Source organism: Pagrus major, chromosome 12 (assembly GCF_040436345.1).
Source record: "Pagrus major chromosome 12, Pma_NU_1.0".
NCBI lineage: Eukaryota > Metazoa > Chordata > Actinopteri > Spariformes > Sparidae > Pagrus > Pagrus major.
In genome coordinates, this window is record NC_133226.1 from 20538530 (window position 1) to 20552559 (window position 14030).

General features: G+C 39.2%; 2 protein-coding genes across 2 annotated transcripts; both read right to left on the bottom strand.

The window, feature by feature from the left end:
• Positions 1 to 988: 988 nt before the first annotated feature.
• rx3 (retinal homeobox gene 3) lies at positions 989 to 3274 on the bottom strand. Its single transcript, XM_073478128.1, has 3 exons — positions 3019 to 3274; positions 2447 to 2682; positions 989 to 1593 (listed from the first exon to the last, which is right to left on the bottom strand). Exons 1-3 carry the CDS (start codon positions 3272 to 3274, stop codon positions 1144 to 1146), a joined length of 942 nt encoding a protein of 313 aa, XP_073334229.1. The 3' UTR covers positions 989 to 1143.
• A 2905-nt stretch (positions 3275 to 6179) lies between these two features.
• cplx4a (complexin 4a) lies at positions 6180 to 13543 on the bottom strand. Its single transcript, XM_073478129.1, has 3 exons — positions 12833 to 13543; positions 10579 to 10666; positions 6180 to 7195 (listed from the first exon to the last, which is right to left on the bottom strand). The coding sequence occupies exons 1-3, from the start codon at positions 12994 to 12996 to the stop codon at positions 6968 to 6970; spliced, it is 480 nt and encodes a 159-aa protein (XP_073334230.1). The 5' UTR covers positions 12997 to 13543; the 3' UTR covers positions 6180 to 6967.
• Between the last annotated feature and the right edge of the window lie 487 nt (positions 13544 to 14030).

The window sequence follows — 14030 nt, forward strand, 5'->3', positions numbered from 1 at the left end:
CATTTGTTTAAATCTTTCATGATGAAATCAAAAACCAGCAGAGGAGGAATGGATCAAAATGAGCGCGGTCGGCCGGCAGAGTAACACTTTGATCAAATCAGGGAATTTGGGATCCTGGAGCTACGGAAGCCCTGAGAGGCAAGTGAAAAAAAATAAGGAAGTCTGAAATATTATCCTGGTAAAACATTTTTTTTCACACATTTCTGAAGTAGTAAACACAGGAGAGAAAACAAATTAGTTTTGATTTTTTAATTATTCTAATCACTTGCCTCTCTGGGCTTCCATATCGTGCCATTTTTGCATCTTAACACAAAAGGTGTTTGCTTTTTGGTCCGTGGTCCACCATTAAGTGTCAATTTTTGCTCCAACACCACTGTGTTAGACATTTCTGACAAATCTGCATCTCTCATATGTGACAAACTGTGTCAGAAAACATATGTGACGTATGTTTTTCAACATATAAAGTTTATTGTATAGAGAAAATATTCACATTCGGTCAATCTTTCATGATGACGAGCAAAAACTAGCAGAGGAAGAATGAATCAAAAAATGAGTAGCGCTCCATTCACAAAAGTAGAATAAATACTGATGGATGATGGACTTTGTTGTATCGGCAACATGACGCTGGAAGAGAATGAAGTTGGGTTGGAAGAATGTGAAAGTTAACAGAAAAGATGAAGGAGAAGAAAATCATGATCCTCAGAGGACATTAGTTTCATATTTTACAGGAATTTCACAGTAAGAGTCACAGATTTTCAGAACAGCTCACTTTACTTTAAGTCCCCTTGTAAACAGCATACAAACATTTAATAAATGTTTTTTTTACGGTAATTGTCAATAACTTCTCCTGTAAAGACATATTTCATGTACTTTTTTACAGTTTTGTAATTAATTATCTGTTTGTAGGAGCCCTCAGGAGGAGTTATTTATGTTGACAGTTACACTACTTACAACCTCATCATACCATTTATTAAATGTTTAGATACTGCTTAAAGTGTTACCCTTATAAGTGGCGAGGGTGTCTCTAGTCCAGGATGCCAACTGTAGATTTCAGTCTTTCAAACATCCAAAATAAAAATCCCGTCCGCATGAAGGGGAAGTCAGTTTTTCAAACGATGCTCTGGTGTCCATGTCCTCTGAGCATCACCACGTCTTCCCAATAGACTGAATATGTTCCTTGGCCTTCATCCTCAGTGAGGCAATACTGGAGTTCCTCGGGTCAGCCGAGCACTGGTACACGGGGGGCGGGGGGCACATGGAGCCCATGTGGGGCAGGTGAGGGCTGTGTCCCAGTGCAGGAGAGTTGAGGAAGGAGGCCGGCAAGGAAGAGGGCATGGAGGGGGGAGGAGAAGGGGTGTAAGCGCCCGAGAGGCCCTGCGAGCCCGTGATGAAGCCTGGGAGGGACTGCAGGGAGGTGGAGGTGGTGATCGGGGTGGAGAGCCAGGGGTCCAGCTGCAGGCTGGAGCCCAGGGAGCTGGTGGGGGAGCGGCTGAAGGAGAGCAAGGAGGAGCAGGAGGTGTCCTGGAGCTTGATGGAGCTCACCTCCAGCTTCTCCTGCCGACGCCACTTGGCACGCCGGTTCTGGAACCACACCTGCACAGGAAGAGGAGGATTTTAATTTTGGATTCAACTTCATACAACTTTATTTATTTTTCCTTGCAGAGGCAGCTGTGTGCAGCAGCTCAACACCAAGATAGACACAGATACTAGAGCCTTTTATAACGTGTTATGTATTTTATAATATTTTGTAAGTCTGAATATATTTAGAAATGTGGAGGATGAAGATTTCAGCTATTACACTTTGCATTCAGTTGCAATATTTAAATAAAGAATTGAGGATTATTACAAACAAAACCTTTTAATAAATTGATCAAACTTCACAATGTGTCAGTTTTGTCATGTTGAATCTGAGATAAGAGCAAAATCTGAAGCAAGTTAAACATTTTGTGGTAAAAAATTAAAAAAACAAATCTCTTTTTGGAAATTCAGCCAGATAAATAAAATACATTTTTGTTCTACTCACATAAAACTCGTCTACAATGATCTAAAGAATTAAAGTAACTGTGGACAAAAGTTACTGTGTGGAGAAAAGAAGGATACAAGGAAGAAAACTCAGTTTTAAAAAAAAAAAAATAAAATCCAATTGCAAGTTAAATACCCCCACAAGTAAAGTAATGACCAAATTAAACTCATATTTTACAAATTGTTTCTCTAAATTCCTATTTTTTCTCTTAAATCTTGTGTAATGAGGAAATTTACCAAAAATACATTAAGGATAGCATTTTTGGTCAGATAATTAAACTTTTCTTCTATTGTTGCAGCTATTTATTAAGAATATGGCATGTTATTGGTGTTTCTGTGAGGAGATACTGCATTAAATGGACTAAAATTGTCGCCATCATGAACACAGGCGCGATGACTCAGGTGAAGTTTCGGGCGCACACACCTGGACGCGGACCTCCGGCAGGTTGACCTTCAGCGCCAGCTCCTCCCTGCTGTACACGTCCGGGTAATGGGACTTCTCGAAGGCTCTCTCGAGCTCGTGAAGCTGGAAAGTGGTGAACGTGGTCCGGTTCCGGCGGTGTTTCTTCTTCGGATTCTCGTCGTCGGACAGTTTGCCGTCTCGGTCCGGTGAGTCCGGGCAGGCCGACGCGTCTGCGGCGCTGCTGGCGCAACACACACCTGCGGAGAAAAGGAGTCGGAGTAAGTTATGGCCATGTTGAGATATGTTTCCTTTAGTCGTATTTGTAAAGATTCATGTTAAACAACTTTACTTCTCTTCTGTGCACTTTTTGAGGATTTCAGCTACTGAATGCGTAAAATCCAAATAAAATTACGCCCGACTCCAAAAAAAAAAAAAAAAAAAAAGATATTCTCCTGATTAAGAAGTAAAAGTTTTATAACATGTATGCTAAAGGTTTACATTTTTAAAAACGCGACACTATTGCAGGGCATGTTTTAAGCATATCTTCACACTTAATTTGACTGATTTGATTTTGAAATTTGGAGGAAACTTACTGTCAAAACTTTCCGAGGAGGTACTTTTCTTCATCGGTGTCACAATTACATTCCGCTCTGCATCTTTGACCAGGACCTTCTCCGTCAGGCTGTAGGAGGCTGATTTGTGGAAGATGCTGTCCTCTTTAAATCCCAGTATCGCCTCTATGCTGTGGATGGTGGACGGGTTGTCCCCCGGGCTCTGGACGGAGCGTGCGGACGGAGACAGGCGCTCATCCATCATCATCACTTGGGAAGTTGATCCAAGAAGCCACATTTGTCGGTAAAGTCCAAAAAAACAAAAAAAGATCACAATAAACTTATTTCTGTCGAGTTAATCGCTGCTCTCGTGTTTGGTAAAGTTGGAAAAACTTGCGCGGAAGCAGCAGGAGAGAGTCGCTCAGTGGATGAGGCGCATCCTCAGAGGGGGCTTTTAAAGTAGTGCCCGCTGTAAGACCCCCTGCTGGTGCGGCACCCCCGCTGCACGTCAGAGAAGGGGACGTCCTGTTGGATTTGTCCCCGGGTTTAGGGGGTAACTGTGCGCCCACGCATGCAGGGCACCAGCGCGCCACCCTCCCTACATCCAACTAACTCCTCCCCATCCCCATTTCAAGTGCATCAGTCAGCGCTGTGGCTGTAAACCGACTTACATAAATCTTAAAACCATCTTTCCACTCCTCCAGATGTCATGTTCATGTCAGTCTGTGTAAAAAAAAAAAAAGAGGAAGATTAGGGCCCACAGATTAAGGTACAACAAAATCATAATTACAAGATTTCTGGTGAGGACACGGATTGCAAGATGACAGCTTAATATTTAATCAAAGCGTCAAGATATTGTTGCCAAAACCAACAGACATATTTAGCAGAAATATTGATTTATTGACCTAAAAGGAAAAAAAACCCACATGTTGAATTAAAGACACTTTGTAGGCTCATTAGAGAGCAATTAAATCATCTTCTAATGAGTCATAAATCAGAGTTAAACCAGGAGGAGTTTCTTTTCCTTTAGGCGTTGAGTCAAAGAAGGTAACAAAGCCCAAAGAATAACAAATTTGGGCTATAACCACTTAACAGGAAACAAAGATTGACAGCAGTGTGGTAATCCTTCTTAAGGGGATTACATTATTTTACTCAAAAGAGTTAAAACCCCTAAAACTATTTAGCTTTTCCTAATTACAGGAGGTGACCTTATCCTTTGTTTGGCTGACAGAGGAGGAGGGAGGGGGGGGTCAGAGGGAGAGAGATGCTAACTGAGCTCGCTTTTAATTAGCCGTAATAAAAGTTGTGAGGCGAGCACGTGCAAAACCTTATTTACACAGCAGAACTTTTTAAACATGCTGCCTTGTTTCCTTGAGCTCGAAGATGTTTAATGGCACACGGACAGATCATGATTTCATACGCTGTGGGGAAAAAGTTTGAGCTGATTCAGTTTTTTTATTTAAACGTCAACAACGTTCAGGAAAAGGCTGAGCGGTCTTTCTCATGGGCTCAGTGCTCAGCTGACGGTTAGCCCCGAAGGCTGGATGCACACCAGCTGAGTGTAATAACCTCCAGTGTTCACGATACCCGTAAAGATGATGTCACGGACACAATATTCCTTGCAGGTTTCTTAAACTTTACGTAACGTGTGGTGAAGTCATGTCAACTTCATTTGAAATTCTTTGAACAACTTTTCCAAAATCTGAGACGGATCCTCTGTGATAATCTGAATCCACATGTGGGTTTGAAGCTTTAAAGGTTTAGTTAGCGTTAGTTGTTAACGACTCTTAATTTGCTGTTCTGTGGAGAGTTTGATGAGAAGGTACAAATGAAGCTAAGTTATCTTATAGCTAATATAAAGACTGGGCACCGAGGGAAACGGTCAGCCTGCCTCTATCCAAATGTAAAATCCACCTAACAGCACCTCTGTTGTTTTTTTGGGTTCAACAGGAGTAATTTGTTGGACTGTTTTCAGGCCGGGAGCAGTGATTCTGTTAGTATCAGGTGTACTGCAATGAAATTTTAAAAATGAACCCCCCCAGGCCAGCTCTCTGCTAATGTAACCACACTTTGTGCTAAGCTAAGCTCCCAGTCGCCTAGTTTCATATGAGATAGGCTCTTATAGTAGCCTATGAGTGATGTCAATCTATTTATCGAAGCCAAAGGTTTATTTCACCAAATAGTTTGAAGGTGCACTGTGTAGTTTTGGCGAAGATATTTTAATAAGAAACTAACTCCAAACTAAATAAACAAACTGTCCTTAAATGACAACCAGGTTCATAATGTTTTACTTTGTTCTCAGGGGAAAATAAGGTCCCCAGAACACTGTTTGAAGCTAGAAAAGGGGGCAGGGTCCGCCACATATAAACAGTTTGTTTACTCAGTTATGGGATTTCATTTGAATTTCTTCTCTGAAACTACACAGTGTCCCTTTGAGGGGACTTTAATGTGACACTATGTACCAGAGCCTTGGAGATTTTGTCCCTGCTGTCCCACACAGAGAGGTCAAAGTGCGATAAAATAGTAATCATAGTAAATAAGTAAGTAAATAATGAGTCACAAGTTAAGCGACAACATTCGTCCCGCAGAATCGCTAAACGAGTAACTTTTAGCTCAACTTCCTTTTCCAGTTTAAAAAAAAAAAAAAAAGATGATCTGGTGTTGTAAAGCTTCAGTTTGAGAGGGAGAGAGAGAGAGAGAGAGAGAGAGAGAGAGAGAGCGAGCGAGCGGGGGCACAGGCTGACAACCTTGGCTGTGCTGATCCTATTAGATGGTAATCTCCAGACTTCATAAATCCACAGCCGTTTAAACTCAGGTTCATGTGAAACTAAATGTTGAGGATTCCTCCCTCCCTCCCTCGTTCCCTCCCCCTCGTTCTGCCTAATCATCCCTAACAAGTGTTTGGATAATGCCCAATTAAATTAAGACCTTTTTTCTTTATTCACTGCATTAGCCCTGATTCAGGTAAATGGGATTAATTGTTAGTTAATCTGAATGTTTGATGGTTTGTACGACAGAATTTTTCCGTGTGGCTGACCGTATCAGAGGGATTTGAAATGAGAAGTTTAATACATTTAATAAAGATAACACAGTGTTTTCTTCTAAAATCAGGATCCTCGATGGTTCGAATTAATAATAATTGACTTGCACGTGGAGATTAGTAGAGACACACGCAGACTTATTTCACGTATATACATCTTTATTTGAACAACACATTTGTTGACCTCCATATATTTCTGTGTTTATGTACATTGTTTATCATTTTTCTGGAATACATTTTGAAATTAAGTATTTGTAGAAATCTGCGAATGTTTCAGGCTCGTTTTATTACGATTAAAGTGTGTACGTGGTGGAATTCAAAGGTTGTGAAGACCCTCTGCTCTGTAATAACAACCAGAAGAAAAGAACAGTCTACATATCATAATTAATTCAAACAACACATACAAAAAAAAAAAAAATCTAGAATAATCAGCAAACCAACAGGAAAGTTCAAACACTCAGACAGGATTGAATTTTGTGACTTAAATAAGGTGTTGTTTTTTTTCCCTTATGAGCAAGTCTTGGTATATTGTTGTTAATTTGACTGAAAATCACACTTTTAGAGACTTTAAGCGTCCCCTTTTACAACAAACAGAAAAAGTGAACATTTTATCACAAATAATCAACATTTTTGAGACGTATTGTGGCCTGTGCCGGTGAGAAGCACGATTTTGACCGGGAAAATCACTTTTCTACGTAATTTATCTAAAGAAAATGGGAGAGAGGTAGGGCACCCTGGTTTTAATTTAAAGTATTTTCAGTGTATTGCAGCAACAAGCTAACAGGAAAACTTATATCCTTCAGTATAAGGAGACTGGTAGGTGGCCAGGCTTCATTTTTTAAGATGATTTGCCTTTTTTAGTGCTTTTTTTTACTGAATACTTCATAGGCGGTTTCCCTGCAGATTCATTTTCTTGTCTTCTTCCCTTCCTCATCACGCACAGACGACCGTTCACATGACGGAGCACTTCTCCTCCGCTTTGCTCTTCAGCTCGGTGACGGTGGCCGAGGCCTTCTCCTTCAGCTGGTCCATGTCCATGTTCTGCAAGTTTTGAAACTGGCCCATGAGGGAGTCCTTGCCCTCCTCCTCCGTGGCGTCCTCGTCCACCATCTTGAGCAGCTCCTCGGGCACGTCCACGTCGTCCCCGGCCATCTCGAGCATGTTATCGTCCTGCTCGCTCTGCGGACGACAACAGGAACAAGGTCAGAAGCCTCTTATTACCTTTAAAGTATCACAATGGGCCTTTTTTGGGATATAAAGTCTTTAGAACATGAAACAAAAGTTTCTTTTTTAGAGCATTTTAAAAGGTAAATTGAGAGTTTATGAGATTTGAAGCATTTATTCATATATATTCCATTTTTCTTCTTAGAATTGCCCGTGTTTTCTCGCAAACAGTAATAGACGAGTTAAAATAATTCTCCAGAATGTCACTCCAGTACCAGACATGAGGTAGGGCATTTTTTACTTTTCCTGATCCTAAAAAAAATACTTGTTATTTATGGCATTTCATTGTTATTCGCCGAAGTAAACAACCTAAAGTCTGGCTTAAAGGCTTGTTACAAGATTAACATACTGTCTGCCTGCCCGATTTCCACATCGTACAGTACATCTTCCCACTGCTCGACTCAAATCTGACATTCCTTCGGCACGTGTCGACCATCGCTCGTCAGAGAACATCCTCTAAACCTGAAGTTCTGACCGCTTTTTAACTTATTATATTGTCCTCTTTTGATTTGACCTCAGTTGGAATGAAAAAACATGAAAATTAAAACTTGAAATACATGACATAGGTCTTTGTTTTTAAATTCAAATTTTGAATTTTTGTAGGGATGGACTACAGTATATACCGCTACACAAGATATCTCGATATTTTTAAATCTCCTCATAAGCACTTTTATAAAAAATGAACAAAATAAATATTTTTGCTCAAAACAATAGTTTTGAGCAAAAATACTTCAAAATAAATGACATAGTTCTTAGTTTTTTAACTCTAATTATGAGCAAACAGTCAAACAGTCCAACGGACAAATGAGGACACAAGCTAACAGATGAACTCTTGGATCTTAATCCACATTCAAGTAGCTGAGCTCGAGGATCTTCTGCTTTCTGCCTTTTCCACATTTTTATGAATCAAGCTTGACTTCACTGTCCCACTGCACGTAAATATAAATGCTCAATTTAAAGCTAACTCAATATAATCACTTAATATCTGGAGGAGCCGTGCAATAGGTACCTCCGTGACTTCTTTAAACGTCAATCTGTGGGATTATCTCAGCCCTGCCTTAGCCTCTCATCTCCGAATCCCAGCGATAGTCTAAAGATATCTTCGATAGCGTTGCACGAGACTCTAATTCCATTAGACGACACTTCCTGTTTCGACCTACACTGTGAACTGGTAGCTTTAAATACATTTATATTTTCTAAGTCACACTTGTGTGAGCATGTGTTGTCGACCTCCAACCGTGTAAAAGAAAAGAATCAACACAACGGGATCCGTTTAGGTGCCTTATTGTTGCTGGAAATCAATTTAGTTCTTATAAACACACGTCATTTCATTGTCACTTGTTCTTTTGCAAATGTAAACATCATTTATGGAAATTAATTAGATCTATATGTAGAGCCTCCTGTCATTGTCCTCATCGTATGTGTGTGGGTTCAATTTAAAAGGAGAAAGAGTGAAAAGAAACGCAGCAGAAAACTGAACAATATGATGTCTGACAGTTTCCTGAGCGAAGGTCATCTCTGCATTCAGATGAATAAAAATCAGCATATTAGAAAAGCTGTATTAGAGATGGCTCTTTTGCCATAAAAACAACTACAAGCAAGTTTTCACCTCTAGAGTAATTTATGGGGATTAGAAGAAGACACACCGCACAGCTTTTATAAAATCCCAACATACCTTTTGTGCTCCCTCCATTACAGCTTATTTCTCTTTAACAGTCCTTTTTAAAAAAGGCGCAGTCGCTCGCTTAACATCCACTAAAGTAGATTCAGTTCACACTGCCCGCTGCTCCCTAATGAGCCTGGGACACCTGCTCAGCGGCATTTGGCTTTGTAAGACTCAAGGTGCAATATGGGACACATATAGGCTAACGTCTCCAGGACGCCAATTTCAACGTCTTCCTCGCTAATCTATTGGCATGGCTTCCACCTCCTGTCGTCCGAGCTGCAGCTGCCAAGAGCTGCTGCTAAGATAAGGATAACCTCGAGCATGGAGCAGCTATTTGTTGATCTACCTGTGCAGTCAGGACAGGACTGTTGATTGTGATACCGGTTCTAATTAAAAGATTGAAAATTGTAGTATATTATCTGATAGAAGCATACGATCAACCTGCTTTAATGAAAAGTGCCCTGAGATATCTTTTCATGTGATTTGCGCTAAATAAATCCAATTTACTGGACTTTAATTAGAAATTGATACATAAACTGCATCATAGATTGAGGCAATTGGTAAAACATTACTGAAACACCCCTGATTTATCATTTATAAGAACTATATAACCATTTAAAAACAGGTTTATGATGCACTATAATGTACTTCTAAGCAGATATAAGTGTATGTATGTTATTGTCAGCAATTAAAACTCCCGTTGGCATCGATAAGTTGATACTAGTGCATAAACACAATAATATAGAAGAAAACATAGTAAAACACAGAAGTTATAATCAAGTTTTTATCTCTTAAAATGACACTATAGTATGTTATAAGCTGTTTGTATGTATACATATATATATATATATATATATATATATATATATATATATATATATATATATATATATATTAGTGCTTATTATATGTGCTTAATGGGGGGACTAAAGTAAAGTGTTTCACATTATAATAACTATCATTAATAACTTGTAAATTTATGGTTGATTAAACTTAAGTTGATAGTTATTTCACTGTTAACAAACAATAAAATACTTTATGAACCATTTATCAAGCAAGTGTGTATTGTTAAGTTGCAACTGATCTTTATAAAACCATTTTATTAATGATGATTAATTTAAGGTGTTACTCTGACACCACTCTTTAGCAACTACAAGCAGGTATATAGACATTTAATAAATGGTGTAAAACACATAATGGGAAGCTGTTGTATAAAAGGACGCTACAATATAAATGACAATATGGTCAAACAGAGTTGAAATAATGTCAAATATGTCTTCATAGAAGCAGTGATAATCGCGACAAATACTGAACAATGATAAACACTTAAAATGTCTTTATATCTGCTTATATTATCATCACATTACATTTATTACGTATTTATATAAAGCTTATAAATGCTTAATAGGGGGATTAAAGAAAAGTGTGACCTTGAAAATTATCAGATCAACCATTAGTCCTTTGACTAATCGGTCAGTCAGTCAGTCAATCAATCGGTCAGTCAGTCAGTCAGTCAACCAACCAACCTGTGTTTATACTTGACAGGTCATTGAAGGTCAAACCCTCTTTTACAATGACATCGAGTCAAACAAAACAAAGAAAAGAAGAAATAACAACACTAACAAATTATTAATGTATAATATTAAATGACATGTAAAAATATGAACTGTACCTTTGGCAGCCTGTATTTTTCTCTCAGGCACACCCTGAGCGTTGCCCTCTCGGCCTTCTTGTGTAAGAAATCTGCATCTCTCTCCATCCTGAAATGGAAATAAAACAGATATTATTAGCAGGCAAATCCCAGCAAGGTGAAATGTTATGATCTTGTGTTTGTGCGCGGCTCAACGGCTCAAGAGACAGAGAATGGATGTTTTTGTTTAGCATTTTGATTTTCATGAAAAACTGTTTTTCCCTCCCAAAATGTTTTGCTTAACTGTTTCTTAATCCAGATGTGCACATACACATCAGCCCAGTCAGATAAACAACAGAGAGACAGTTCAGCTCAACACAACATCCTCCAGTTCACCTGAAGGTCATTTAAGCAGGAAGTCTGAAAAATCAAACAATTCATTTTAAACAATTAGATGTTTATTCAAAAAATATAGTTTTGTTACAACAACAGGTGTATTTTTGTGTTCTTTTCATTCGAGATGGACTATTTTTAATCTCAAAGAACTGCTCTTAACATCCCCAAAATCCATTTTTAAAAGTAAATGCTAGTTTTGTGCATGAGGTACAAGAGTAACGACATTTTTAGGTGTAGTCTAATAAGTGTCTTGTTACAACACTTGATGAAAACTGCTTAAATATTTGACCCATTTTTTCTTTTCTAAAGTGATAACAAGGTTATTTGCAGTTTTTTAAAGATTTAATATTTCATTGACTCAAGTCTTTGCCTTTGTTATTTAATAACTGTACTTTCATTGACAGCAGTGTTAGTCTAAATAAATATAATAGAAAATACACTAAAGCTGTCTCCTGATCAGATTTTGTTGCAACATAAGTGTTCGTAACATTTTAGGCTATTAGAAAATAATAATTCACCATATTTGAACTTTGGATCGAGTCATCAAATCTCATTTATTCAAGCCTCTGTGTGACTGAATCAGTCTTCCAGCAGCCTGCACTCTGTGAGACCCTGCGTATTCCTGCACCTTTGAGGTGAGACTCACCTACTTTCCCTCAGCCAATTAAAGATGGGATTATTAGGCCAGACTGACTCAAGCAGATTTGCAATGAAGCCAGCTCGCGCTATAGTGAAACAACAACACAGTCAGTGAACTGAGGTGTCTGACAAACAATCAAAAAACTACACATACAGATAAGGACAATTTTTGAGGAGCATATTGAGGTTTTTCATGTTCTGAAACGTTTGCGTCGATCAGGATTTATTTGCTGTAGATGTGAACACGTTGCTAGAAAATCCACTATCATGGAGGCCACTGCCAATTTTTTTGTTGTCTTTTAAAACAAATTGTCATTTCCTAAACACACGAGTGGAGAGGCAGGATTAATCTTGTTATGTAACACAGGCTGACAGGATCTGCTTGATGCTGCAAAATCTACTCTGGATCGCCAAAATCCAAATTCCAGATTTGTAAAATCTAAAAAAAAATATTCCATATTTACACAGTTTCTTTAAAAAGGAATTTAGGAGACTGATCACACTGTTGCTTTAGAGAAAGGAACTGAAACTTTACACGAGACAAACCTCATATGACTGTAGAGCTTTAAATGTCTGTAAAAATAAATTTGATCGATATTCCAGAAAATAAAATAAAATATGATTGACATTAAAATGCATGTATATATTGTAGAAAACTGATTAATATAAATTAATAAATTCATTTTTGCAGGATTGTGATTCATTTTCTGCACCCTCACACTTCCTCCTCAACCGTTTGATTTTTGGTAATTCAGCATAAATGTTCTAACATTTATTGCACCAAAGTCCATGTTTTAAAACAGCCATTTTACAATTCCTTACTCAGTTGTGTTCATGCCCCTTAAAATGTCCCCCAGAAATGCTCATGATGCATAAAACAGATGACAGATTATGGGAGATTATTGATCCAGGTCCAGCATGACCTTTGGCCTCGGTGGGTTATTATATCGTCAATTCAGGGGAAAACAAAGAAAAGATGCACCGTGGCACTGGTGGTTTACTTCTGCTGTGACCTTCAGCAACAGATACATCTTTCCAAAACAGCTTGCTCGGTGTAAAATCATGGAAATTATAAATATATGAGAGTTTACATTTGGTGTAGATAGAAAAATACAGTTAAGTGTAGTGAAAAACAGTGAAGGGTTGTAACGCAGAAGGAGAAAACAGCTCGTCAAGGTCAGATTATACATTCTGCAGCCATGCTGGTTTTTTCTGATGGGCCAATGGCATCAATTCAAAGTGGGCAACTGTTGCTACTTACTTCTCCTCCACCACCTGTTTTTGGTACTCTTCATACTCCTCGCGTGTCATCCCTGCTGCTTTGGCTGGATCTGAGGGGGTGGCCTCCTCTTCTTTGTCACCTCCACCACCAAGACCAATTCCTGACAAGGGGTTCCCAATCATGCTCTTGATCAAGAAAGCCATCTTGAGCTGTGTGACTGTTTACTCTGCGAGGAAGAGAATAATTTTTGTGGATAAGAAAAAAAGGACGCTGCTCCCGTTATGGTGCCCTCCGGTACGCCTTCCTATAGCTGTCAAATCCAGTGGTAGCTCTCTAGCTAACCTGCTGCTTGACTATGGAGCCAAGGACACACTGACGACCAGCAACAGACACATACACACACACTCACACACACACACACACACAACATTTTGCTTCGGCCATAATCTGGATTTAATCCTCCCTGCTCCACTATGCTAAGAGGCAGATGGCCTGTTTTCTCTCTATTTTTAAATCATGCAGACCTTTGTAGATGTCGGTCTTCATTAATTTTGACACTTTGGCGTGTTCTTTGGGAGAACAAGGTGCAGCACTCATCATAAAAATGGTTTTGGAGACGGGTGTCCTCAGTTTGGGACCACACATATGTTGCTTCCGCCCACTGGTGCTTAATCATATTAGTAAAGTACGGGCCGGCCCGTGTGCAGCTTATACTGCTGCTGAGACCAAGCAGAGTGGAGAGAGAGGAGCGGGATTAGAGACTTGTTTATCCCCCAGTGGAGCCATCGTCGTTCATGCCGTGCTATTGTTCAGGGGGAGGATGATTGACAGGTGGATGGGAGATGGGGAGGAGACAGCTCTCATTTTACCTCACCCTACGACAACATCACTATCTGCAAGATTGGTGAAGGACTTGAAGATTACTCCGACATTGTTGGGCACGCAAACGTTTCAGAAATGCTTATTTGCAACCAAAAATGTCTTCAGTTTTGTTGCATGTAAATTCATGTTGGGAATTTAAAGGTGAATAAAAGCAGGAACTTGTATAATATTTTAGCATTGTAAGATTGTCTTTTTCCCCACAGATTTACACCGGGATATTGCGGTTACGTGTTGTGCATCTTAGACCACGAGGCCCAAGAGGATATCTTTAATTGCTTCCCGTCACCCCCTCTTGTATTACTGGATCTCTGTGCTGCATTCAACACAGCTGACCATAAAATACTGATCAACAGAC